The sequence below is a fragment of the Agelaius tricolor genome, unplaced genomic scaffold, assembly GCF_023055355.1.
Source record: "Agelaius tricolor isolate 1412-34295 unplaced genomic scaffold, bAgeTri1.0.p SCAF_26, whole genome shotgun sequence".
NCBI classification, from domain to species: domain Eukaryota; kingdom Metazoa; phylum Chordata; class Aves; order Passeriformes; family Icteridae; genus Agelaius; species Agelaius tricolor.
Genome location: NW_027269286.1, coordinates 417127 through 444986, shown reverse-complemented (window position 1 = coordinate 444986; position 27860 = coordinate 417127). Strand labels below are relative to the sequence as shown.

Sequence of the window (27860 nt, the reverse complement as noted above, 5' to 3'; positions counted from 1 at the left end):
TCACACTTAAATTTAGAGAGAGCCAACCTGAAATCTATAATGCTGATTAAAAGTTATGCTGTTTCTCTGTCTAATGTCAACCTTGTGCATCACTCCTGAAAACAAACTCAGTGCTAGTGAACTAGGTCCTGTCCAGTCTTTCTTCTAAAGAAGTGCTTTGTTTTTTGGATCATTTTTTATAAATTTCTGCCCATGGTCCACTTCAGAGGATGTATCCCCTCCAGAATTTCATAGTGTAATCCAACATGCACTAATAAACAAGTGTAAAATTGAAACTTATATTTCTTGATTTCCAGGTGTGTGGTTCATCATAAGTAGTATGTGAAACAAGATCCTGGAAGAATCAAAGTAAAGAGACTCTGCATTTCAATCAAGAATTCCTGTTATAGATGCACATCTTTGGATAGGAAGGAATATTTAAAATTCTTCTCCTGCAAAACCTTTTTTGAACCTCTGATAAAAAATTAAATTTAAGAGAGAAATTTCATCAGGGTTTGCCTCTGAAGCCCAGAAATGTCAAAGCAGTATCACTGTAGACATTCATATTCTGCAACACCTGTCTTGCTGGTGGATGTACTTGTAAGAAATGTTAACTGTGGTTTAAATTTAGCAGGAGATAATGAAACTTTCCCTTTCAAAACTTAGTAATTAATTCTTTACACAATCTGCCCTATGCATTTTGCTGACACATCTGTTTATAAGGCTGGATATCAAACAAGATCAAAGACGTAATCCAGCAAAAAATAACCCAGGTGTAAAACAGTGATTATCAGCCAGTTCACTTTCCTGATGCAATCTGCCACTCTGATAAGTCTGTTCACGAGGAATGGATGTAGCAATTTGTGCTTAAAGAAAATGATCAGTGCTATTGATGAATGAAATGCAGGTACAGCAGCCTTCATGCACTGGCATGAGAAAATAGGAATCTCAAGATTATTTTCTGTTAGAAGATTCCACTTTCTACCTGAGCATATACCTACCATTCTGCACCAGAATGGAACCATACCTCAGATTTCTATTCCCTAGTATTAACCATTTGCATTTACTCTCTCAATAATCTATAAATCTGTAGACAATACTTTAATTTATTGTAGAGGAGTTTTTTTTTTTGAAAGTATGTGCAGTGAATGGAAGAGAGAATATCTACTTGGGAAGGTTTGGAAAGGAATACAATTTCACCATTCTAAGTTATCTCCACTGAGTTGATGGAAAGGAAACAGTTGATGGAATTCAGACAAAATAAAACCTTTATAATAAATTTATGACTAGGCAGGCACTGTAAACTGTGATGATGTGGACAAGTTAATTTCTTGATTTTTCTCAACTCTCTCCTTTCTATAATATTGATTACATTATTCTAATAAAATAACACTGTTCTTTGGAATTTTCAGGTTTCTCTTTCTCATTAACTTCCCCAGACCAAAATCTGCTGCTTGATATTCTATCCTCACAAGTGCAACTTCTCAACAACACAGCTGCCTTGTAAGTCTGTGGAAGGCAATGTCTACACTACTCAAACATGTATTTCCACTCTCATTTCTTTTTCAAGAACTTCTGAAACCAAAAGAAGGGAAATGCAAACGAGGAGTTTATTTGTTTATTTATTCCTGAAATTGTAGAATTTTGGTTGAAAACTTACTGCAGCACTACAGCCTGGGAAGTTGAAAAAGGTATCAGGCCCATGTCTCTGTGGCATCTGATTAAGGACTGATAATAATTTAACTGCATGTCTTGGCTGTGAAAAGAAGAAAATTGCACAAAAGTCAATACAACCATTTTTGTACTCTCTAGGCTACAAAGGAAAGTGGACAGTTTTCAAATAACAGAGCAAATTAACTTTAAAATAGTTAGCAAAAATACTTCTTGAACATATGTTCAGTCAACATGAGAAAACAAATTCAAGTTTATATGTCCCAGGAGACAGTTTATGTTAACTTCAGGCTCTAATGGAATGACACTTAATGCTTTATCTGATCACAGCTTACCCAGATTCCATTTTCCCCTCGAAGCATGCTGAACAAAAGCTTCAACTCCTTGACAGTGATGCTGTAGCTGGCAAGAACCCCCAACATATCAACTAGGAGATCTTCAAAGGAAAATAAAGTTATTCTGAACTCTGAACTTCATTGCTTTGATAAACACAAAAAAAGCTGAAAAATTAATACCTTTAAAAGTAAGTGTATTCACACATTCTAAAAATCCAACTTACTTGTATTGAATATTTTACAAAGTATTTCATGTTAAATTTTGCATCATACTTTGAAAAAGGTATTAAATTTATAGAACATTAATTCTTCCCATTTCACAACATGCATCACACATTATAAACTTGTCTTTCCTGCTGTATGTTTTTTTTGATGAGTTCCTTCCTTCTTCTGAAGTTAACATTTTTCAAAAAATTTTGACCCAAAAATTGCTTTACAATAACCTTAACCCAGAATTTTATAATATAATTTGTGTCATTTCCCCATTTTTGCTACAGTGATGCTTCTGATCTTTACTGTAATAAAAGGCCAGGGTAAAACAAAAGAAAATTAACACCTCCCTCTGGCCCCTGCAAAAAAAAAAACCCAAACCAACAAAAAAACCCACAAAACCAATCAAACAAAAACCCAGCAATCGAACCAAACAATAGCAAAACAACAAAAAAACATAAGGAAAACAAACAATCAGAAATCATAGGAAGAAAAAAATTAAAGAGCTTAATAAAAAGAAGGGATCAAAATTGTTAACAGGATTATGGAACACAGCTTTCATTACAATATCTCAAAACCCATAAGCTTTAACAGTAAGAACATTAAACAGAGTCTTCCTTTCAGAGATTATCAGGTTTAAAATTACTTATTTAAAACCCCAGAATTCCATTTTAAGAATTTGTTCGCTTGTGGGATATTGAACCTTTTCTTATACTCCACACTTTTTTTCAGGAATAAAATGGACATATAAGAATTAGGACTTCCTCAAGTGGGAGGTAAAGCAATTTGCTCATATTCACAGATGAGGCACAAGAATTTAATTCAAAGATCAAGCAGTGAAGTCCAGTTTTCAAAACAAAAGAGCTATGACACAACAGAATCAGCATTGACACATTTTTCCCAGCTGTTCAACAATCACAGAATTCCCCCGCCCCTCTCCTGCCTCCCTGCTAAAACTTGTGGAAGACACAACTTTCTACAGATAAGTTTACATTTTGTTGCAGGACTGCATGTTATCCTTGTTCATTAGGGAAAGGATGACTCTTACAGGTGCTGACAAAGAATAGTTTTAAGGAGAAACAATTCTTTCCAAAGACATTTCACATTCATATTTTGTTTTAAAACAAATTTTCTCTTTGCAAATTCATATATATGTGGTTTTGAGCAAAAGCACTAATTTTATTTAGCTTTTTCCACAATGATACTAGCCTCTGATCTTTATCAAGCAAAAGGCATGTGTGAAGAATGAAATATCATTTAATTTACAGAAGACATAGTAAACTGTTTGGTGAGTGAAATTGCCTATCAGGAAAGGCAAAAGAAAAGCATTGCAATTTAGCAGACATTTTCACTGTAAATTCTGAATACACCCCTAATCTCCAAGTATAGATTCCCCCCCACCCCCTCATTTGTTTTATCTTCCCTTTAAAAACACTGCCATATACATTTGTGACAGAATTAGGGAAAACAAAATACACCTAAGAAAAAGAAATGCCTTTTCTTTCATGGTGGTGGATTCTATGACTCAGCTCCCCTAGTACCTGCCCCTTTCACAGCGGCATCCAGCCTGCAATGTAAAGCTGGCACATCCTGTACATGATCAGAAACTGGGAACAGTCACAGTGAGCACTCAGAAAAGGAAATAAGCACAAGTGAATACTAATCTTTGGCTGACAATTTCCCAATTCCTATTTTGTAGTTTCAGCTTTCTTTTCAGATCAAGGGACTGCAAATTTTGCTTCCCTTACAAAGAAAAAATGTTGTGTAGAAGCCAAGTTTTCTGAAGTTTTCTGGTGAAAATCAGAACACCATTAAAAAAAGAGGAAAAAAGTGCAAATTAATACAGTCAAACACAGAAATGATTGCAAGTTTTAAAATCACTGAATTTGTGCTGCTCTGTGTCACTGTTATAGCCCTGTACTACCTTATGGCACAGAAAAATTCTTATTTCTACTGAAGATGTGGATAACCTACAGGCATTAGAAATACATATTTATAAGTAATGAATTAAACATTGATGGAGAGAAACAAACATAAGCTCCCTAATTATGTAACTCTGGGTAAAACAATAACCTGGAATATAGAAGCCCAGTAGATAACAAGCAAAGATAAAGCAAACAACATCTGTGGAAGCTGAAGCACTTAAGGCTATTTAAAGGTTCTTTTTTCAATATAAAGACTTAAAAATAATTATTACATAACTTTATTCATACTTATTAGAAATCTCATAAAAGAGTCAATCCCATCTGGTTTATAAACCCTAGTAATCCACTCATCTATAAATGGACAAAGGTCAGAAAGCATACTACAACTGGATTTTTTATTGTCTACTTTTTTTTTATATTAAATAAGATTACATATATAACTGGAATCCATTATCTCATTTCAGAAACAAGATTGTATATAATAATATTAAGTCCAGAAGGAGAAAACAGGCAGCTTCCCATTTTCAATGTATTTCTATTTTCTATTAATGGCACCTTCTGAATACTTTCATACTAAGCAGTTTTCATAGGATTTACAAATTAACCAGTAACCTTGAAGGAATGCTTAACTCAGTCACTTAGTATGAAAATACAATAGGAAAATGCCTGCCTGTCTTTCAAGTAACAATGCACATATATCAAAATGAAGGGTCTGGCATTAACTTTGGAAGACATATTAAATAGCATTCGAAAGAAAACTTCAGGAAACTACCCTCATGTCTCCTTAACCTCTTAATATTACATGGCCATGAAATTGTGAATTTTAACTCTTGTTAGTGTTGTAAATAAATTTTCACAGGTCATAATAGACAATGTGATAATTTTGCAATTTTTCTTACAGAATAGGTTGAAAGAGGAAAGCTTGTTAGCAACCCATTAATGACAGAGCTGTCAAAAACCAACGTTGTTGCTTGGAAACTATGAACTGTTTCAGTGCTTAAGAATTCAGTCCCAGCAGTTTTAGAACAATTACCTACATCATCACAACATAACTGTGAGAAAAATATGGAACTTAGGTGAGACATATCTACTGTCTATGAATTCAGGCTGCTCTCTCATCCATCGTTCAGACCTCTCAGATGGAACCTCAGACACACTATCCCAAAGAGTCCCTCAGAGCAGGTGATGTGCTTCACTACTCATTACCTGGAAACAGAACTTCAAAACCCCAGTCCCTCAAGGAAGATCCTGTGCAAGTGTTAAAAAAAAAAAAACCAAAACACCAATCATCTACGAAAATATTTTCTCCTAAACTATTGATAAAGTTGCTGACCATTCTCTATTAGTATAACAGATTGTCAGAGTATAAAGATTTTTTTTGAAAGGTGATGCCTCTGGAAAGCAAAACTGAGCTCATTTGCATTGCCATTGAGACTTTCAAAATGATTAAGCTTTTATTCCTCACCACACAATCTGTAAAATTGCATTAAGTTAGATATTTAAAGTACTCAGAACCTCATGAATCTGAGAGTCTCCATCTAAGCAGACAGAAAAATTCTTCTCATTGCAAAAGTTTGGGTACATGTTTATTTGCTGGTGTCTTACTATCATAAAATCAGAGAAGAGTGGCTTCAGACTTAGACTGGTCCTGAAAGTGAGCTATCAGAATATAAAACAGACATTATTGCCTGTCTTGTCTATTTAAACCCTATCTAGGTCTAATCAAAATGTTTCACAAAGGAACAAGAGAGACAACCTAAAAACAAACAAGCAACTCCCAGAGAAGCAAATTACAAAAAAAAAACCCAAAAAAGCCTGTACCATTTACAGATGATAAAAGCCAATTTCAAAACATTGGGCTGACAGAGTATTAGCAACTGTTTTGGGAAAAAAGTGGTAGCAGTAAAAATTAACACGGGTCTTGTTCAAACCATCCTCCCCCCTTAATGCTAAAAATCATTTTAACTCAAAATTTCTTACTTTACTCCCTGGCTTTGGGAAGCTCACAGAAATATTTGAGGCAAAAAAAATCTACAATTATGACCTCAACATCTGCATTAGGAAACAAAGATACTGCTTTAGTTGTTACTGATTCTGTCTAATATCAAAATAGTTATTACATGACCTTTTTTGTTACTTCTGACTTATTACCAATATTATTACCCCTTATAAAAGGAGACTAAAGTGCTTACAGAAATCAAGAGATAAAAAAAAAATGATCAATTTGCTTACTTCCATGTCTTTTTCAAAAAAAACTCCTCAAAAATCATCTATTTACAGTTATGAGAGAAAAACCCTAGGAAGCATGATTCTGTTCAATTCCTGCTCATCATACATAGATGAATACTCAGATAATTTGAAACACACTGCAAAGCTAAAATGTCATCAGAATTCCAATTTTCAGTTTTGATTTTCAGTTAAATATGAACTCCCTTTATCCATGTAAGCATACCAAAGAACAAGCTTACTGGTTTTTTTTTGTGCAGAAGGTCTCTTTCTGAACCACTGTGTGACCACTCAGAAAAAAGATTATTGAGGTAGAAGATCCATTAGGTTGGTTTTGTTTTTTTTTATTTACTACCCCTGGCTTATATTAATGTCTGTAAATTCAAAGAGTTTTTTTAATTCCCAAATGCTCCTAAAAGCCAGATCACATACTCTTGATTTCTGACATCTACAATTAATTAGGCAGTTAAAAAAAAAACAACTCTCTAATGGAGGCACTATTACAGTCTTGTATGCCCCATATACAAGTACCACTCACAGGAGCTTAAATTGGATAAATTTAGTTGGTGGGATTACTCATGTAAGAAAATTATTTCCATGAGTAAAACCCTGAAAAATTTTAATATATAAATTTTTGTTCTCATCATATAATGTGTTATATTTTACATGGAATAAAAGAGTATGTTTACCCTTACACTATTCTGACATACCATACTTACAAATGCTGTAAAACAAAACATATTTGGTGAAAACCATCATTTATGAATCTATTGGTCTGTTTTACTTCAGTCTGAATTTCACTGTACACTATTCAGCATAACACATGATTTTAGCATTTAGAAATACATTTCTAAACAAGATGTTGATTATGACTTGTTTTGAAAAACAGAATGTAGCTTTTCCAAATACTTAATATTACAAACACATTTATACTGAAACAAAAAGAAAAAAAGGACAAAGAATAAATCATTCCTATCCAGTTTTCATCCTACTGTAATAATCTTCTTGCTTCTTGTCTGCAATCCTTGCTAGTTTACTGTTCCAAAAACCTGTATATGTGTCAGGAATCAGATCATCAACTAAAATATTAGAATTATGGAAGGCAAACCTCTGGCATTTTTCAAAAATGCCTCACAATGTCAGGCATTTGAGACAGCCTCACAATCCTACCATCAGTCACAAATTATATAAGAATTAAGAACTTTGCTTTCACACTGTATTGAAATAAAATGCCTAAGCTCCCTCAGGGAAGATAAATAGTAATCATATCAATCTCTTCAGGTGCCATATTTAAATGTGATGAGCAAACCTGTTCTGTATCCAAGTAATCAGGATTATAATGTGTACCCTGCTATGGAGAGGATGTAGTGTGGAGCACCATAAACTCCTTCAAACATACTATGAAAACCTTAACTGGGCAATGACTTCATCACTTATTTTCAGCAAACAAATAAAGCATGCTATTTTTTTAACGCTGCAAAACATTATAGAATGTTAAAACCCACAAATGTAAAAAATTAAAATATAAGGATCACAGGAATGCATTATGGAATGATTGCTTAATATAATCCGTATGTCCAGCATTCAAACCTGTAGATAATATCTGTTATGCTGTCATATGAAGTTATGTTTAAAATGGATCTAGCAATTCTGGCATCACAATTAAAAATGACCAATGTATAGAAAAACTAAAATATTGCCTTGTAGTTAAAAAGTCTAAAACATTGTTTTTAATTCTTTAAATTGTTTTTATCACTAAGATAACAATATCTTCTCAAACGAATCAACAACCAGTTATTTTACACCACGTCTCTACAGAGGTTTCAAACTAAGAAGATATTTCTGTAGTTTTCCTGAAATTAATAAAAAAGTACTTCTGACTCAACAGCAGTACTAATGAAAACATCACTAAGTATAAATCAAAACATCCCATACCCTTCCATAATCACAAAACATTGGCAGGTCAAGAATGCAATAATTATTTTATCAGTTGGCAATTTATACCTGCAATCATGTCGTCCACAGTACTCATCTTCAGCAGTACCTGTTCAATTAAGCCAACTTCCGTGCTAGTCTGTAAATTACGGACACTTTTACGTAGAATTGCAGTGAACATACTCCAGATTTCTGCTTGGCACGTCACATCACAGTGCTCCAAAAGCTCTGACATGCATGTGATGCTCTCTGCATCCTGGATTATAAAGTTCATCTCTAGATCAAATTCGCCACCAACCAGCTAAAAAAGAAAACAAGAACACTATTACAATGTGAAATACGTAGTTTAGTGTCTCTCATACCTTCATTGTGACCAATACAGAATATGTATTTTACATGGTTAGAGAAGTAACTTTGATAAGAGAAACTAATAGCTATGCTTTTTATATTTGAAGCATTCCTTCTTGTGAAGTAATTGATAAGGTAGCCTGGCCCAGACAGATGTAGTGCAGAACCTAAAAAGCTCAGGAAGAAATTGAGGCTTTTCCACCATTCTCTGAAATTTGCCTACTCAAAAATAAAAAGACACTAAAATTAACTCAGCTTTTTCTCCTGACATAAGCCAACATTTGCCCTTAGTTATGCATTTAGAAGACCTTATTGCCTTTTCCATTATCCCACCCAGTCATGCTTGGAAAAAGAACAACTCATCTGCTCTGGAGTAAGACATAGAAAATTTATATTATTATACCACACATCACTCATTGTGGGGTCAAGGAAACCTGCTGGCTGGTGCAAGGGAGAGATTGCACCAGGAAAGGATCAAGCACTCAGATAAGAAGTGAGTTAACAGCAGTTCTGATGAAATGACAGCCTGACTCCTATTTATCCAGGTACTGGCAAAACTCTTTCCAAAGTCCTAAGCTCCAATTAAACACAACAACAACCAGGTGTGTATTAGGAGGGAGAGAAAAGCAAACCAGTAGAAGAGATAGTCAAGACCAAATATATCTTCAGGAATGGAATTCAACAATTTTGATCAGTCATTTGTGTAACTTAAAAAAGCTGAATTCAAGAAAATCTACTAAACCAAATATAAAATTTAGTTTAAAAAAAAACAAATGCCATTTTAATGGCATAAAAATCTTTCAGCTCTGAAGGAAACACAGTCTGACTCTCATGAATCCTACTTTATCCTAATAACTTTGAAGAATTTTGAAAATACCAGTGTGAAATTTCACAGAATCATGGAATCACAGAAAGGCTTATGTTGGAAGAGACCTTTAAGATCATCTTGTTCACATTGCCATGGGCAGGAACATTCCACTTGACCAGGTTACTTAAAGTCCCATCCAACCTTGGCCAGTCTCTCTGGGAAACCTGTTCCAGTGCTTCACCACTCTCACAGTAAGAATTTCTTCCTAATATCTAATCTAGACCTTCTCTCCTTTAGTTTAAGGCCTTCCCCCTCTCAACCCAATACATGCCCTTGTAAAAACTCCCTGTCCAGCTCTCTTTTAGGCTCCCTTTGAGTGCTATAAGGTCTCCCTGGAGCCTTCTCTTCTTCAGGCTGAACAAGCCAAGTCTCTCAGCCTGTCAGTAACACTGATTTTAGTAACTGTAAATATATTACACAAAATAATGGAATAAATTAATATTAAAATAACTTTAGAATTTTGTTCTATTTGTTTAATGGAGTTATATAATTAAAATTTCAATAAAAAGCTTAAATGAAAGATATTCAAAGAATTAGCTCTTATAAGCGCATAATTTCAACAGTCAATTTTAATAGAAGGCAATTCTATGGCCTATTTAAAAGCAGTTTTTATTGACTTGAAATTAAACTCTAAAAAATAAGCAAGTTGAAATACTATGCAAACTTTTTTTGATGGCTAAACCTATCCAAATATTCAAAGGCTTCTTTCATAACCCATCTTCAGACAATTAATACAATACATTTAGCTTCCACCCTAATTCATACTTTGCATTCACTTTCAAATTACTTTTTCCTCTATCAATTAATTGCTAATAATAATTATAATTTTGTAACATAAAAGATTCTAATATGCTAAATATATAAACTGACTACCTCATTAGTTCTCCTGAGACATTTAATTACATTCAAATAAAAACTATTATCCTAATTATAATTAGTACTTTAATTTAAAACTTGTGACTGCATATCATATATTTGCATATTTGGTAAACACATGATGTGTACCAAAGGAAGGCAAAAAAATTCAAGATTAGTAGCACACTATTTCTATGTTCATTCTTTAGAATTATGAAATTGTTTCATAGAGGTTTTTACTCTCTTTTCAAGAAACCCAGGCAGAGTTGTTATTTCTGAAAACAGCAGCAACTTGTGCATACTTCATCAGCAATCTGCATTATTGTGTTTTCAGACTTCTCTTCACCAGTATGAGCCTTTTTGAGATTATGTCAAAAACACTCAGAAGTAAAACAGCCACCTGTAGAAGACATTCAATTGAACTCTCTTAGATTAATATTCTGAGATGAAATTAAACACCTCCTGGAAGTATCTACTTTCCTCCATTTCTTTCCATGCAGGAAATCTAGGATGAAAAATTGTATCTGCTGAGAGTTCATCACTGGATTCTTTCAAAGTCCATGTGGTCACAGATCAGGACAACCGGCCTTGGCTGGCCTGGCTTTTGCAAGAGGGTTGGATCAGAGAACCTCCAGACTTCTGTTTCAACCTCAACAACTCTGTGATAATATTTAGACAGGCTACCTTCAGACTAGATATGCTACCCATCATTTGGTTTTGATAAGTTTGACTTAAAAAAAAGGAAAAAATTAAGTTATGCCTCATTGGAATGAAGAGGTACAATGCAGACTGATTCCCTTTCCTCAAACAGTATTAATAGTAAAATTCTAATTAATTTAAATTAATAAACTAATATAGAATCAGTAAAACAGATGGAAATAATTCACTACAGACTAAAATAATTCAAACCATATTTGCTTTCTAATGTAATCAATATACTAATGTGTAACACTTAAGAGACTGAAACAAAGCCCCTGTATCAGTCTAAGGTGATAGGATATTTCTCTACTAATAAAACCAAGATGTCTCATCTATAAAACATCTAAGAGAATCTGCATCAAAAAACACACTCAAGGCTCATAAAATTGGTTCTATAGAGAATCTTCTCCTGGGCTACAGACTTTCCAGCAGGTGCTACAATTATTTCACTTGTACAATTGGCCACAAAAAAATTCTAGCCCATCAGGGTTACTCCAAGAAAACATTAAAATGTTCCTATTTAGCCTTAACTTCAGTCTAAGCATACTTCAGACAGAAAAAATTATCATAATTATCATTAAAATCAACTTCCTTAGTAAAGGAAACAAATTAATGAACTAATTGACAATGATAGCAAAAATTTAGGATGGTAGGGGAAGGTGAATTCTTTAAAGTAGTCATCCTAAATTCATCATTAATTTCTTGATAAAGAGAAGTCTAAGATGACAAGTAAAAGCTAAACAAAAGTGAACCAAGCATACAGAAATAAATGAACATGATTGATTTGTGTTCAAGAAATAAAGCAGGCATCCTCTGCCTGTGCACAAGGTGCACAATCAAATGGAATTCAGCCAATAAAAGTAGTAGAACATTAACTACAAAAAGGTATCCTCTAACAACATTCTGCAGGTGGATTTCCCAAGGAGGACAGTAGGTAAATAGGAATACCCAGTCTCCACCACAACAGGGGGAGGTAACCAGGGGAAAAGCACAGTGGCAATGAGCTGGTAACATGCTGACACTAATGAAAGACCAACTTTGCTGAGGAGCCAGAAATCATTAAATGCAGTTAAAAACCAACTGCTGAGAGCTGTGAAGATTCTTCTGATATCAACTGTCCAGGAAGCAATGCTTAAAAACTCAAAATTAGTGAATGCAAAGTAATTCAAAATTATTATAGTTTTCCTCATGTGTATAACGACAGGCTCCAAAGTCTGATATTATCATCCAGAAAAGAGATCTTGGAGCTCATGAGGATGCTGCTTCAAAAAACTATGCCAAATTAAAAACTGCCAACAAACAACAAAATATTCATAATAAATTTGCTGCTTTCTAAGTTGGGCAAAACTGCGGATGCAACACAATATACCAAAATGTTAAATCATACTTCCAAAAAGTAACTTATTTTTAATATAGCTCTTGTAATAGACTTCTGTAATAAGACAAATTTCAGCTGGAGTACAAGATGAACACTTTAATAGAAATCCTCACAGAAGCCAGTATACCATACCATAAATCAGTGCTCTTTCCATATCATACATCTCAAATAGAATCTATTTTTATGTCAAACACTAAGTCTTTGCATTCTTCAAGGAAATATTTAATATTTAGTAAAGACCATGCTTTCACTGTGATTAAGTATCCTGAAGTATTGCTTGTACTTTCTCATATTCTGCATCTTTCACAGCACAGCTATAAAAAACGAATCACCAGTCTAATGGTCAGATAATGGTTACAGGTGTGTTGACTGTGGTCAACAAACAACTCCTCCCAAAGTGGTGCTGAACTGCCAGCAATAAGCAAAGTAGACTGGATTCCCCATGCTGAGATTGCCTATAACAACAGGTTGACACTCCTTGCAAATTTCTCCAAGAACTGCATTTGAGAATAGCTGCATTTGAGTTCCTTAACCTACACCACCATTCTCAAATGCAGCTGCTCTGCTCAGAATTTCCATTTTTCTGAGTGTTATGGCCATTCCTCAGTAAGTTCCTACCACTCATCATGCTATGCAATAAAAGTGTTTCTTCCTAAATTGCCACATCTCTGCAGAACTTAGGCTGGTTTTTTACACGCTTTTGATCTAGAACAGAGAATAAATACTCCCCCAAACACAAGAAGTTGTCTACATATCTCAGATAGTATATTCATACCAGTTCTTGAAATGCAATAAAATACGTGCTGCTGAACATCTACAATTAAATTGTTGACTTCCGAAAATTGGAATTTTTTATATCAGATTCTCCAAATCAAGTTTGGAAGAATGCATTGAAATTAAAAGTGAGTAGAATATTTCAGCTGAATTTGACCTGGAAGAATCACCTAGTCCAAGTGTCTGACCATTCCAGGGCTGTCTGAAAGTTCAAGTATGTTGATAAAAGCATTATCCAAAGGCTTCTTAAATGCTGACAGGCCTGGGGCATCAAACACATTTCAGAAAGCCTGTTCCAGTGTTTGACCACCTTCTTCACAAAGAAGTGCTTCCTAACATTCAATTAAAATTTCCCCTGGTGCAGCTTTGAACCATTCCCATGCATCCTGGCACTGGATACCAGGGAGAAGAGCTCAAAACTTCCCTCTCCACTTCCTTTCCTCAGGAAGCTGTAGACAGCGACGATTAAAGACAGTATATTAGAGCTATATAAACCAAAGTCTTCAAGCATTTACATCTCTAAGTTTGCTGTTCATTGTTGTCAAAGAAGCATTTTCTAGCTTCCTCCAAGTTGGAGTCCTGTCTGCATTTATTTAAACAAAAATCAAGAATATGAATTCCAATACTAGAGAGGCAGTGCCACTGAAAAATTAAAGTACCACAATAATATAATTACCAAAGTGCTAACCACATCCAGGCCTAATCTCCACCAAGTCACTCCTACATTCTGTCTCCTAATTAAGTAATATCACATTTGCTCTCCTTTTTCTGAAGGCAAAAATAAATGAAGGCATAACAGTCCACATAACAACCTCATCAGTTTTAAACTGAAGCATTTTAAGTTCACGTATATACATATACAACCAGAATTAAAAAAATATATCTTTCCTGTAGCTATATAGGAGGTAAACAGTTTGGAAACAAAATTATTAATTCTCTTCCTGTCCCCTAATGCTTATCTCTCATTTTAGACATTACAAAACAGCTGACACAGCATATGGCACAAGTTTCCACAGGAAAAGAGCTGAGAATAACCTACTCAAATGAGATTGAAAATCTCTTAAAATCCCAAATCAATTAGTTCTTTTGAAGAGAAAATTAGTAAACATTTAACTCTTGATAACTAAAGCCATCATATAACATGGAAGGATAATTTCTGTCAAAACTGGAGCATCTTTTCTACAAAACAACACTGAACTGATTTCATAATCACCAGTGAGAATTCCAAATATGTGGAATCAGACTGCTACTGTTTCTTATATAAAGACAGGCAACAGTATAAGCATTAAAACACAGTTTTCTGATAAAAGCAGTAGGGGACTCGAGTGGCAGAAAAAACAGGTTACTCTTTTATGGTCATTAACTAAAACCTTAAACTTCTAAACAATTAATTCACATTTTTAGGAAGATTCTTCTTCAACTGCATGAAAGAAGATTTCTTTAGGCAAAACCATTTAGAATGCTAAATGGAATAAATTAAATTGTTCAGTGACAGAAATGTGTGCTGATCATATGCATTTGTTAACCTAAATATATCAATATAACTACAGAGAAAATCACAGCTAAAAAAACTTAAGAAGGTATGTTTCATAACCGGTACACATTCTTTATTTATTTTTAAATTAAAAAAGGTAGTCCTTAGAGATTTGAATTATAGCTCTGTGTATCTGGGCTAATTTTCACAATTCTCTTTACCATCACTGGAAAGTAAAAGATGCTTAAGGGAAGTGATTATCTCAGTGGTTTTAGCTGCAACATCAGAATGAAATAAATCTTTTTCAGAGAATGTAGTAATTTTTACTGACTATAAAAGGACAACTAGTTCAGACAGGCACTTCTAAAGTTATGTCAGAGAAATCTTAAGCAATGTGCTCACAATATGGTTTATAACCAAATGACAGCACTAAAAGACTGATTCTCATGTGAATCATTACAACAGGATATAATTCTGCACATTAACATACCATTTTAAATGAGCTTTCCTTCATTTAACTTCAAAACCATTTTTATTCTGAATAATATATTCCACTATATCGGTAATTTGTCACTAAGGGAATGCTACCTAACAAGTTTATTGACAATTTTAAAGCAATCTGAGAAATTAATTTAAATATTATTTTTTGTACTTGCTGAGACAATATGAATGAAGTAAAATGGTGAGCTTTTAAGGCTTACATGAATTGTAAGTGCTTGTTATTATGCAAGCTTATCTTTATTTTCTTACATTTTCCCTTGAGGGAGGAGGAGGACACTTCTGCAGGCAGATCAGCTCCAGTGGTTGATCAATTGCATATATGTATGATTTACTGAGACAACTATCAATTACACTGGGATAGATCACAAGGCTGTATAACATCCTTGACAATGTCAGACCTTCTCTAAGTATTGCGGAGGCTTAAAGAGAAAAAAGACAAAAAAAACCCCAAACCACAAAGCAAAAACAGAAAATGGGCTACTTGCCACAAATTTCTTAAGCTGTTTTTTACCTACTGAAAAAAAACACTGTTTTGGGGTAGGACAGGAATTAGTCTGATGAAGTTCAAATATCAGCCTTCATAAAAGCTTCTCTAGCACAAAAATCAGATTCCTTGAAATAAAAAGTCCTGCTCTGGAAGGAATGCAAAAAAAAGTTTTGAAGCGTGACACAGGACAAATCTTATCCACTTAGAAGAATTTATAAAGTAATCCAACCATGTCTGACAGAAATGAAGACAGATAAAAGTATTTTACGTAAAAGTACCTAATCCAAAACACAAACCTAAAAGTCCTCCTCATGGTCTATTGTTCCTGTGCCACTAGAAGGAGACACTGTTCCTATCTATTATTTTGATCTCCACAGAACCATTTTTGGCCAAAGCAGAATATGAGCTTTTACTTTAAGATGTTGAACCTGAAAAATTAAAGACTAGGAAACAAAAATTGCAGGTTTATTTTCAGTGAAGTAAAATTAAAACCATTCTCAAACTTGCAGCTAATTTGCTTTCAGTTTATCTAGTTCAGTTTCTCTTATAAATTACTTCTGATCTTGACTTATTAACAAAAGAGATCAGCTAATTAGATAAGGGACTTTTTCACATCAAAAAAGGGAACTGAGAATTTATTTTAATAAATAAAAGATACTGATAATTTATTTTAATAAATAAAACCAAACAACTTAGGTTTGCCACATGGCTAAAAGCAAAAATTCAAAATTGATTTTTATGGACTATAAAGAAGTTGATAAATGAGCACAGCCTAAAGAGTATGAAAAATAGTATCACTAAACAGATATTACCACATTACCAGTTCATTTTGCTTTTAATACTTCATAGCCCATTCTTGCCTGTCTTCCTTCACTTTCAATTATAACTTTAAGATCAAGGTACAGATGCTAGTACAGTTTAAGCTCATGCTTCTAATTGCCTGTTTTCAATAACCAGGTGTATTTTAAAAACAAGTTACTTGGTGGTGGTTTGGAATCATGGCTTTTTTGGTGGGCTTTTTTTTGTTGTTGTTTTTTGGGGTTTTTTTGGGGTTGTTTTTTCTTTGTTTCCAAGCCAGAAGAGAAGTAAAATAAATGGAAATAACTGAGAGTTACAAAAATCACAAATGAAATGTACTCTGAAAAGATAAATTTTTTTTGCAACTACTTTTGTAGCCTCTTCTACTAATATGTCTATGTATTTGCCCTGCTGAAACTTGAACAGCCAAATCTAATAGGTCAGCAGCATTCCTTATTTATTTTTCAATAGTCAGAAACTATATGCAGCTTTTTGGGGTGTTTTAGGTAGTTTGAATGATATATTATCTCTGTAAAGTAAATCTTGCTGAGATTTAACATAGTAATCAGAGAACATCAACAAAAAATTGAAATTTTAAGAAACATTAAGCTGTCAACAATTACACATTGATTTAAATCTAATTTGTATTGCACAGCAAGCACTATCACACATTATGTTTGTGCAAGCAGCAATGACTGTTTTTAAATGGAGACAGCTGGAAAAACCCTCAATGCATGCACACCTGTTTCCCAAACTTCACATACAGGAGCAATGTATTTGCAATAAATACTAATAGAAAATTGTTGTCAACAGAATTTTCCAGTAACTCGGAACGATTGTTTTTTAAATTTCTTTGTTTATTTTATTCATTTTTTATTATTCAAACATACTTGTCAAAGCAATTTCTCTTTTGTGTGTTAACTTACAGATGCACTCTGTGACTAGAACAAATTGCAACAACACAGTTAATAGAATTTTAGTCTTGGAAAATGATGGGGTTTATTTTAGAATAGTCAGTGGGATTGTTCTCTGGTACATCAAGGATACATAACAATTAAAGAAGAAAAACATGACAAAGAATGTTGATATGTGAGGATCACGGTGTATGTCCTACCTACACACTTTGGCTAGGAACAAAAAATAGCCACACACCATCAGGACAAAGCCCACTAGCCCCAAGTACTAGCCCACTATCTTCTTCTAGGCAGCCATCATATATTCCCCCTTAGTCTGTAAACCCAAAACAGTCTGCAGGCTCTCTTCTTTCCCATGGGGTACAATCAGGAAGGCAAAGTGGTTGCTCTCAGAGGGCATTAGCTGTTTTTCCTCACTATTCAGGACCTCTCTCATGTGCCACTTACCTTGCTAAATACCACTTGACCTTGCCTTTTTTTGCTTGCTTTTTTTTATATCACTGCACTGTTTGGTAAGAAAATGAATTACTTAAATTTCTACATTAAGATTAAGCTATCTATTACCTATTTGAATTCCTAAAATGAACTAATGAATTTTGAGAGTGTCCTATTCTCATGTCCACCTTTTTCTTAAGTTTTGGTTTTCTTTAGGGTCTTTCACTGCTTTTATTTTGAGATTTTCATTTCCCTCTTGTCACACAACACTCAACAACTCTTAAAAGCCCAGAAACTATAAGTCATGAGTATGCAATATTTAAAACCAAAACAATTCCAATGAACTTAGTTATGACAGTGCCATTTTCCAACTGATACCTATAGATGTACACTAAAGATTAATGGCAGAGGGATAGCCCAGGCAATTCACAATGCCAAGTATAAAATGATCTCAAAGAACACTGAAGTGAGCTGTGCACAGCACTGGTCTTAACTTCGTTTTGCTGATAAGCAGGAGCTTAATGGGAAGGTCCTTAATTCTCAACATCCTGCTGCTTGCTTACATCGATAATTTTGAGATATGTAGTCATATTTTCGGTTGGTGTCAGCGTTCTGAAATGCTGAAATTTCCAGTGGCAATTTTCATCACCAGCTAGAGAAGCTCTACATTCAATTTCAATGTGCTCATTCTCATCAATCTTTCATTTTTAATTAACTAGTTACCACGCAGTCCTCTGCTCCAAAAAGTTAACATGGGAGAAAACAACCCAGTGTTTGGCACAGTGAAAAGCCCTCACTCACTTCTAAACAGTGACTCTCTAGTGACTTTAATGATTACAGAACTAATACTGGGCATGTGCTATAGCTCCATTTAATTCTCTGCATACAACATAACTAGGTTAAAGCCAACAGTAAATGTAGAAGTGCTAAGCAGACTTTTTCCTTTTAAAAAGATACGTAGATTGCAGGACATAATAACAAAACAATATCTATTATAGAGTTAGACTGATTTATGGAGCTTGAGCAAATACTTCCCCATAGAATCTAGCTAATTCTTGAAAGACTGAAATGCTCATTGACTATATTTTATAAATAAGTGAAATCAAATGTAAAAAGAAACATGATATTACCTTAAATCTTACTTTGTTCCCATTTTCCATATAAATTTTAACTTATAACTAGCAAAACCCTTCCAAACCTAATAAATTATTACAAAAAGCAATAATTTCTCAGAAAATGCCAGCATTTGCAACTGCACAACGTTGTCTAGTGGGTGAAAAAATACTGAACACATATACATGACTTTAAGATGTCAGGGCTGGAAAAATCAATAGCCACATAATTTCTGTTGCTTTTCAGTTTTGGTAGCCTGAAGTTTGTTAAATTTTGAAGCACAGACATTCTTTAAGGTTCTGTATTTCTTTAAGAAAATCAATACAAGTTACACTATTTGTAACATTTTTCTCTTCCTCAAAAGTGCAAAAGATGAAAGACAGGAATTGTAATTTAAAACCTCCTAAAATTTTTCTAATCCAATTTATTTTTTTCAAGTCCTTACAAGAACCTGCCCTTGGATCATAGGAGCAATTTCAGATACCACGATTTGTAAGGCTGGGGTTTTTTAACCAGATTTGTCAATATTTATCCCCTTTGCTTCTCTAAATACTCTCAAATAGTGTAAGAATTTTTTTCTAGTTTGTGACTGGACTCCCACAGGGTTTTAGCTGTCATTAATGATTTAAGATATTTTTTGGTGCCATGATAAAACACAAAACCTCAATTGCTAAAGGAGGCACCACACAGATTATAATGAATTCTTTTACAAACATTTAAGTGCATCCTAATTGCCTTCCCTCAAGCTTCTTGATTTATTATGCAGCTCCTCATCCAATAAAATGTTTTCTTTAATTTATAGATAACACAGTTAAGAACAAAGGCCAGAATTATACAGCCATATAGGAGGTGCAACTCTAATGACAAAGGATTCTTTTAGAGGAGGAAACTGAAAAGCAAATAAAGTGTAAGAAACACATTAATTCGTGGCCAGAGTTTCCCTTATGTAAGAAGCTTGTTGGATCTTCATTACACAAAGTATCTCAGCACTTGAAAATCAGTGACAAGAGGCCAAGTATCTACAAAAAGTGTAACAGTATAGGCTGGGCATATACTGAATTTTCTCTATTATAGTATATCAACCTCCCATTATTTGTGACACAGCAATCTCTTGCTCCAGAAATAACATCACTGTTTCAATAGGCCAACAGATTTTCTTCCAATAATTTCCCTGATTACTTTCTGAACCCTCAAATTCTTGGAGCCTTCACAGCCCATAGTAAGGAGTCCTACATCTCCCCCATGATTTGTGTAAAAATATCTTGTTATACATCTGCCATAGGTGTATTTAATTTCAGCCCTCTGCTACTTGCATTTTGAAAAGCATAAATCAGGTGTTTTCTATCACATTCTTCCCTTTATTTACTTATATTTCAAATACACTTGGTCAGCTCTTTTCCAAGCGGAACAATCCTACTTTGTTCAGTCACTTCTCATCTGAAATCTGTATTTAATCACACTTTTTACCCTTCATATTTTTTGCTAGTTTTAATATATTCTTTTGAGACTGGAAATCACCAGAACTTCATACAACATTCAAAATACAGACATATCAATAATTCATAGAGTTTCAAAATATTACTGATTTTTCCTCATTAATGCTTCCTTATATTTAATTTACTTTTCTGATTGTGGAAAATGTTTTGGTTCTTAGTAGCAAAGCTAATATCACTGTGAGACCATTTACAATAATACCTATCAGAGTGTACAGTTAATATAGGTTCACAAATGTGAAATGAAGTCAGAACTTCTATTACTCCCTACGAGACAAGGAGAAAATAGACTTTATACAAGTACCTACACAAAATAAATGCAGTTACATAAGCACCATACTTCTCTGCAAAAAAACCCAAAACCTTCCCTTTCATGATTCCCATCATAAGCTCCATTTATAAATAATTGCTAAACAAAATTTCAACTGAAAGGATATGAAAGGATAGTTCTACTGATAAAGAATTAGGAAAATAAACTCTCCTCACTCAAAAAGGAAAATGTATCCTCTCATCAGCACATTAGCTCTTAGCTGATTCACTTAAAAAAAAATCAACCAAGTGCTTACAAAATTATGGTGAACAGGCAACAATCTTTTTTTCAGCAAAATACTCCATCACACCTTAACATTTCTTCCATGTTTTGATACTAGTCCTATTCATCATTCACTCAACTAATGAAGCTTGGAGGAAACACTTCAGGATACACTTTTGTCTTCTCTCTAAGACTCAGACCCAGATTTTGAAAACAATATAACTGTGGACTGAGTTTCAAAACTGCCATCTGCAAATCTAATTACAGAGCTCCACCTGTACTAAGAATTCCTTTCAAGGCATCATGTAACTGAGTAAAACTGAAATCATATATCATTTGGTTTGATTACAAGATAACTACAGATGACGTGTCAATAATTACACGGTTAGGTCTTACGTAGTGGAGGAAATTCAAGTATTCTTAATTGCATTAAAAGAGAAATTCATACTGTGCTTAGTTAAAAAAATCCTCAAAAATTGCCAAACTACAAAAAAATTTATGACAATTTTCTCAGTACATAATTAAGATTTACCTCTACTCATCAGATGCAAATATCAAGCTATTAGTAAGAATAATTTAAAAAAATAGCAAGAGGGCCCTTTAAGAAAAGAGGGTTTTAATCACATTAGAACATGTTTTCAATCACAGTCCTTCTATGTAGCCATGTTTTATTAATGAAGACTTTGGTTCTAAAATAATCAGTTGTCATTTGAAGTAATTATGTTTGGTGATGCCTAAAATATTCTTCAATCACATTTTAGAAAAGAAATTAGAACACAAAGGACTTAATATACCTAACTTATTAAAAAATGCAAAAAAACCCTCCAAAAAACCAGCATTCCAGTCACACAAAAATGAGAAAGTAGGAAAAAAAAAAATCAAACCAGATTAGAAGTCCTTCACATGAGACACCAGTAAAAATTCATACTCAACTGTTTTTGTATCTTCTCAGAAGAACTCAAACATATTTTTATTTTAGGGAAAAGTATAAAATACTAAGCAGTAAATAAAAGGAAAGAACTTCTAAACAAAGTCTTCTCAAATGGCTGAATTCAGTTATTTTCAACTTCTTACATAATTTAGAAAGAATAATAAAACACAAGAAGGAATTATAGTTACAGTTCACCCTTTAAAAATATCCAATGCCATAAATCCAGCAGAATCTATCAAAAAGACTTTTCAGATCTCATTTAAAACACTCAAATTGAAATACGCATATATGAATGTTAAAGAGCAACAAAGATACATGAGAAAGGTATTATTATTTTGCTATTCTGTGTTTTTACCTTATAAAATGCATTATTTTATTTCAACAAATTTTTAACATCAAATTATGTTATTTATAACTAATTAATAAAGCAAAGAAATTTTAATTTACATTAGAATTTTTACAAACATATCCAGAGGCCTATGTCTTCATAATGATTAACAGGGAGAGCGTGTTTTTCTCCTTTTGTCTGGTGTAAAACAGAATCAGCACTTAATTTAGGTGAATATGTTACTTCAGAGGAAATGGAACAGTTATATAAATTGGAAAAGCAGAGCTATTTAAATAATCATAATCCATAAAAGCTCTTTCATAAGTGAGTTCTTCAGAAACAGTTATCAACTGGCAAAATAGAAAATATATTCCTGTGCTCTTTAATCAAATATATAATAATCAGAAGCAGCATGCCAATTCATCCTGTGTGTAAACAGATGAGAACAACTTTGGAGGGACATAGTCAGTACAATGACTGCAAAATCTTGATCAAAAGTTCAGGCATTTCTCCTTCCAATACTTCTCCCAACTTTTATTACATGGCAAATCTAATGATATTCTTAACTTACTGAATACTGGGAATAATCATAATTGTGTTCTTCAAATAAACTACACTTTCAGTTGTTTCAGCTAACAAAATAACTATTTACTTCATTAGGTCTTCCTGGGAAACTTTTATTTAAGATCTAGTTGGGGTGTACCTCCTCAAAAAATGCCACATTTAAATCCTCTCCATAGGAGAAGTTACAGAAATACGTGAAAGAGGAGAAAAACCTCTTTTTTCCAACCACAGCACTACCGGGACTTTGAATGCCAGATTGTTTTTCTACTTTTGTATCTTTTAAACAAAAGATAGCTTTGATCTGATTCTGATGGTCTATGAAATTTACCAATTATTCTTCATTTCTGTATTTCCTATACATTTTTGGTTTCCTAGGCAGCAGGAAAATCCGTCAAAAAAAATGTATCTAGTCATAGCTAACTAAATAGTATTAAAGCACATGAAAATTTGCAAAACCAAATTGTGACTGCTCTAAACAACCAGAAGACAATTGAAAGCTCAATCATAAAGTGGGCATCACTCCTAAAGAAAAACAGGTCATTGTCTAACTTTTTTGTTACAAGGTTATTACACCTACTCCAAACCAAAATGTTTGCAAATGAAGTATGGCAGCATCAAAAACATTTATCACTTGAAATCACCTGAATCTGTATCAATTTGTCCTCCAAGAAGGGTTAGTGAAAATTCTGGTGTCAAATTTGACTTTAAGTTAACCTTAAGCAGCACATATCATTCCCACCTCAGTCCTACAGAGATGAGGGTTCACTTCTGAATGCTTCTCCTATGGAGTTCTGTGTGGAAAGAATCATCCACCGAGGTACTGTCACACAATTTACAAATGCCTCTTCTGTGTTGAAAATTATTCTCTAGTACTGTAAATAATACCATTTTCAATACCAGTGAAAATACTGATGCAATTTTTAGCATCAGTAGACACTTCCCCCTTCCCTTTGCTGATGACTCAGATCCACATTTTGCTAACATACTGCAGGTTTGATTGACACTAAGAAATTTAAATTTGATTTTTCCCTCATTAATAAAGATGCTTTTTTACCAGCCTTTCCCAGCCTAACCTGATTGTTGATCCACGTTAAATAGTTACTGCAACACGAGAGCATCTTGACACGTGCACAATTTCCCTCCCAAGGTTTTGGTAGCAGTGGCCATGCTGAAGGAGGCTGTGCCAGCCCTCAGTCCAGCCACAGACAGCCATGTGCAACACAGGGAGAACTCATGAGGTGGGAGAGAGGGATAAATACTTCCTTGTCCACTTTCACTCTGATTGAAGGTCCATGTCAACCGCTCCATTTATGCTCAGAGGTGGAAAAAAAAACCCAAAAAACCAAAAACCTAAGTTATCCAAACTATCTTTAACAATATATGACAACACAGCGAGTACGCAAAAGCAAATCAAGTTGGTATGAAGTACCCTAATATTAAAATTCCCATAACCCTTTCCCTCTCAGCTCAAGATATTTAAAATATCTTTCAGAAGACCAAAAGGTAATTTCCATAAAGCTCTCTCATCTAATTAATTTCTTGATATTCCTGACCAAATCACATTTATAACATAGTTTTCAAAAGACATTATGTAGATCCTTTAAGATATTTCATTGTTAATTATTTTCAAATTGCATCAATTTCTTCAGAAAGATTAACTTACAGGATTCTTAAAAAACATCAGAATGTATTGTATAAAGAGGATTTATCATACTCAGCCTTAATAGTGATAGTCTTACTAGCAGTATAAAAACACTGTAATATAAATATTTAAATTTTTGACTACATGCATTTAATGCATAATTAAATATCCCAAGTAATATTTGAAGCTTTTCTCAGATTATTTGTAGAATAGTATTTTTAAAATTCTGCAAATTGTAACAAGATGATTTTTTCCCAATTTTTCTTTTATGATGCCTATCTTTTTAAAACAATTGTCTTAATATTTATGAGATACCACAGTTCCCTTTAAGCATATATACTTAATAATCTGGCTTTGAAAATTAATAATTCTTTATTAAACCCACTAAGAAAGTTATTTAATCAACAACATAAAACCTATTTTCCCTGAAATAAATAACGCAAATTTTATCTCAAACCATAAAAGCTAGGAACATAAATACATGAAGACTGACTGTCAGTGTGAATTAGCTGAATGAGTATTTTCTATTTCAAAAGGTGTACCACCAGCTGCAGTACAGGTGTTTCATGCTTAGTAAATTTTCTAATAATTAATGAACTGCCATGTAATGAAGTATGTGTTCCTGTTTCACAAACTTAATTTCCTTTTATTACAAGGTCACCCAACTAGTTGACCAAGGGAAGCCAGTCAATGTGGCTTTTTTTTATTTTAACAAAGCTTTTGGTACCATCTCTTAGAGTCCCCTTCTGGACTAAATGTCCAGGACATGGCTAGACAAGTCCATAATATGCTGGATGAGCAATTGAATGATAGGTTGGGCTCAAAGGTTTGTAGTTAATCAGGTTACATCAGGCTGGTGCCCAGCCATTAGTGGGGTTCTCTGGGGCTCAATGTTAGGGTCAGTGCTCTGCCACATTTTTATAAATGATCTTGATGCAGGAATAGAATGTACAGTAAGTAACTTTAGTGATGATATTAAATTAGGTGGAGTTAGAAACTCCCTTGTGGGTAGAGAGGCCTTAAAGAGAGATATAGACAGACTAGAGAGTTGGCAATGAACAACAGCATGAAATGTCTGAGAGCAAGTACTGGATTCTCCACCTGAGATGGGTGTAACCCTGATTATATGTACAAACTGGGGGCTGAGAGGCTGGAGAACTGCCCTTCAAAAGGAACTCAAGGTTGATGGCAAGTTGAAGTCAACAGAGTGCTTTGGCCACCAAAAGGGCGGCATGGTCATCCATCAGGCACAGCATCGCCAGCCAGGAAAGGGAGGGGATTGTCCTGCTCTGTGCTGGGGCTGCCTCACCTCAAGAATGCAGCTTTGGGCACCACAACATAAGGACATCAAACTATTTGAGTGCGTCCAGTGGAGGGCAACAAAGACCGTGAAAGGTCTTGAGGGCAAAGACCTGAGGAGTGGCTGTGGTCATTTGGTTTGTTCAGCTTGGAGGACAGAAGGACACCTTCCTCAAGGCAGGCAGCCGAGCAGAGAGAGCTGATCTTCCTCTGTGGTGACCAGTGATAGCACATGAGGAAATAGAATGAAGCTGCATCAGGGGAAGCTCAGAGTGGACATCAGCAAAAGCTGTTTAAGTCTTTTCACAGTCTGAGCACTTAAACGTACTTCATATATTAAATGCTATTTATTCTTTCATGCAGCACAAAAGCATTTATTGTTACATCAATAGCAACCAGAATTACAAGACAATAAAATCATGCTTAATTAAATAAATATTAAAATATCCAAGCTTAAAAGTTGCTGTGAAGACAATGAAAATATGCTAGCATTTAGAAAAAGCATTTTAAGATCTATGGGGTCACAACCAAACTAGACTTAGCATTCACAATATGTGAAAACATGAACAAATCATGTGACAAAAGACATGACTGATCAAATACCTTATCTATCACATTTTATAACAAAAGCCACTATGGTGAGATGCTTACAGTTTCACACACGAGTCTTAGGTCACTGGATTATCACAAGGTATTTTCCCTTGTTTTTAATTTGAAATTGTCAAATCTGGAAACAAAACTAAAAAGTAATTTCCCCCCTCTCAAAGGGCAAAAATCAACAACAACTCAGGAAGCTTCAAATTACAGAAAGCAGAATATTCCACATAGTTACTAAGTAAAGCTGTTAAGATGCCTTTGCAAAAGTACTGTCCAGATATTAGCAAAGAAAGAAATCCAAGAAAGAAGTCTTGTGAAAGACAAGATCCAATCTGAGAAAATTCTGAAAGTACATGTTCAAAGTTGAACATGCTGACAAACCTTGGTACTGTTCTACTAGAAGTATAAGCTACATGAAGCTCTCAGCTCTTCATTAAACAGTGATTTATAATATGCAGGAATGACCTTAACTGCAGATACTAAACACACATTTATTTTCTTTCCACGAATACTTATTTCCTGAAGATGTCTAGAATTCATCACATCGAAAATGGGAATATAGTCAACACTTGGTAACTGAAGATGGTATACAAAAGGGAGGCATATTTCCAAGTTCAGGCACAGGAAAAGATACTAGGAAATTTATGGAAGTACACACAGCCTCCTCAAGGTGTTTAATGGGTAGGAAAAATTGTGTAATTCATGCAGGCTTATCCATCTGATTCCTAAGGATTTTGACTACTGCTATAAACAAATATTTGATAAACACATGACACTTGTAACTATCCTCTTCTCACTATTTGCTAAACAAAGACAGTTTCTTCAGCTACAGAAGTTTAATGTAACACAATCCAAATAAGCAGTTAAAGTCACTAGTTGGATGAACCAGATTCAAAGAGCAAGGTAGGAACACAGCCAAGGTTTGAGCTGAATGTTGGGTAGTGAGAAAAGCTTGGCTGCACCAAGCAAATGGGGAAAAAAAAATAAAAGTTGGCCGGATGAAGGTCAGAGAACCAGGTGCTTCAGCAAATATTCAGAGTGCACAATTCTGCCTCTGTCTCAAACATATCTACAGAATGGGAATCTCAGAAAGGCTTTTCAGAAGCCACAGCTGCTGAAGCCCCAGGTATCTCTCAAATCCATATGTACCAGACTGTCTGAAAACAAAGGAAATACAGGTTGGCCAAATTAAATTGTCTACAGTGACTCAGCTAGAAAAAAATCAGTCACTACATAGTGTTTAGGATACCAACTCTGCAACATTTTTCAAAGTCCTTAGAAATAATTAGTTAAACATCTGACATTAAACATGCATTGGGGTTTTATTTTGCAAGCTATAAAGGATGTCTGGGATCCATCTGTTATTTTCTCAGATTTCCTGAAGTTTTGTTTTGCTTTTTATTTTGATGGGCTTTTTTTAACTGCTACTGTGTTTAATAATGTGATTACATATTCTAACATTATGCATTAGGGCTACCAGTCTCTGGTTAAAATGGAAGAGGACAAAAAAAGCAAATTCCTCCTTGTTTTTTTCTGAAATCCCCTGCTG

At 34.1% G+C, this 27860-nt stretch overlaps 1 protein-coding gene across 7 annotated transcripts in view; it reads right to left on the bottom strand.

The window, feature by feature from the left end:
* The window catches only part of NBEA (neurobeachin), a 459554-nt gene that overhangs the window by 371436 nt on the left and 60258 nt on the right, over nucleotides 1–27860 (bottom strand). For all 7 annotated transcript variants that reach the window (XM_071448498.1, XM_071448499.1, XM_071448503.1 and 4 more), the window contains exons 2-4: nucleotides 8351–8582; nucleotides 1986–2086; nucleotides 1640–1735 (exon numbers count right to left, since the gene is read on the bottom strand). In XM_071448498.1, the coding sequence (XP_071304599.1) occupies nucleotides 1640–1735; nucleotides 1986–2086; nucleotides 8351–8582 (429 nt within the window). The remainder of the gene's footprint in view (nucleotides 1–1639; nucleotides 1736–1985; nucleotides 2087–8350; nucleotides 8583–27860) is intronic.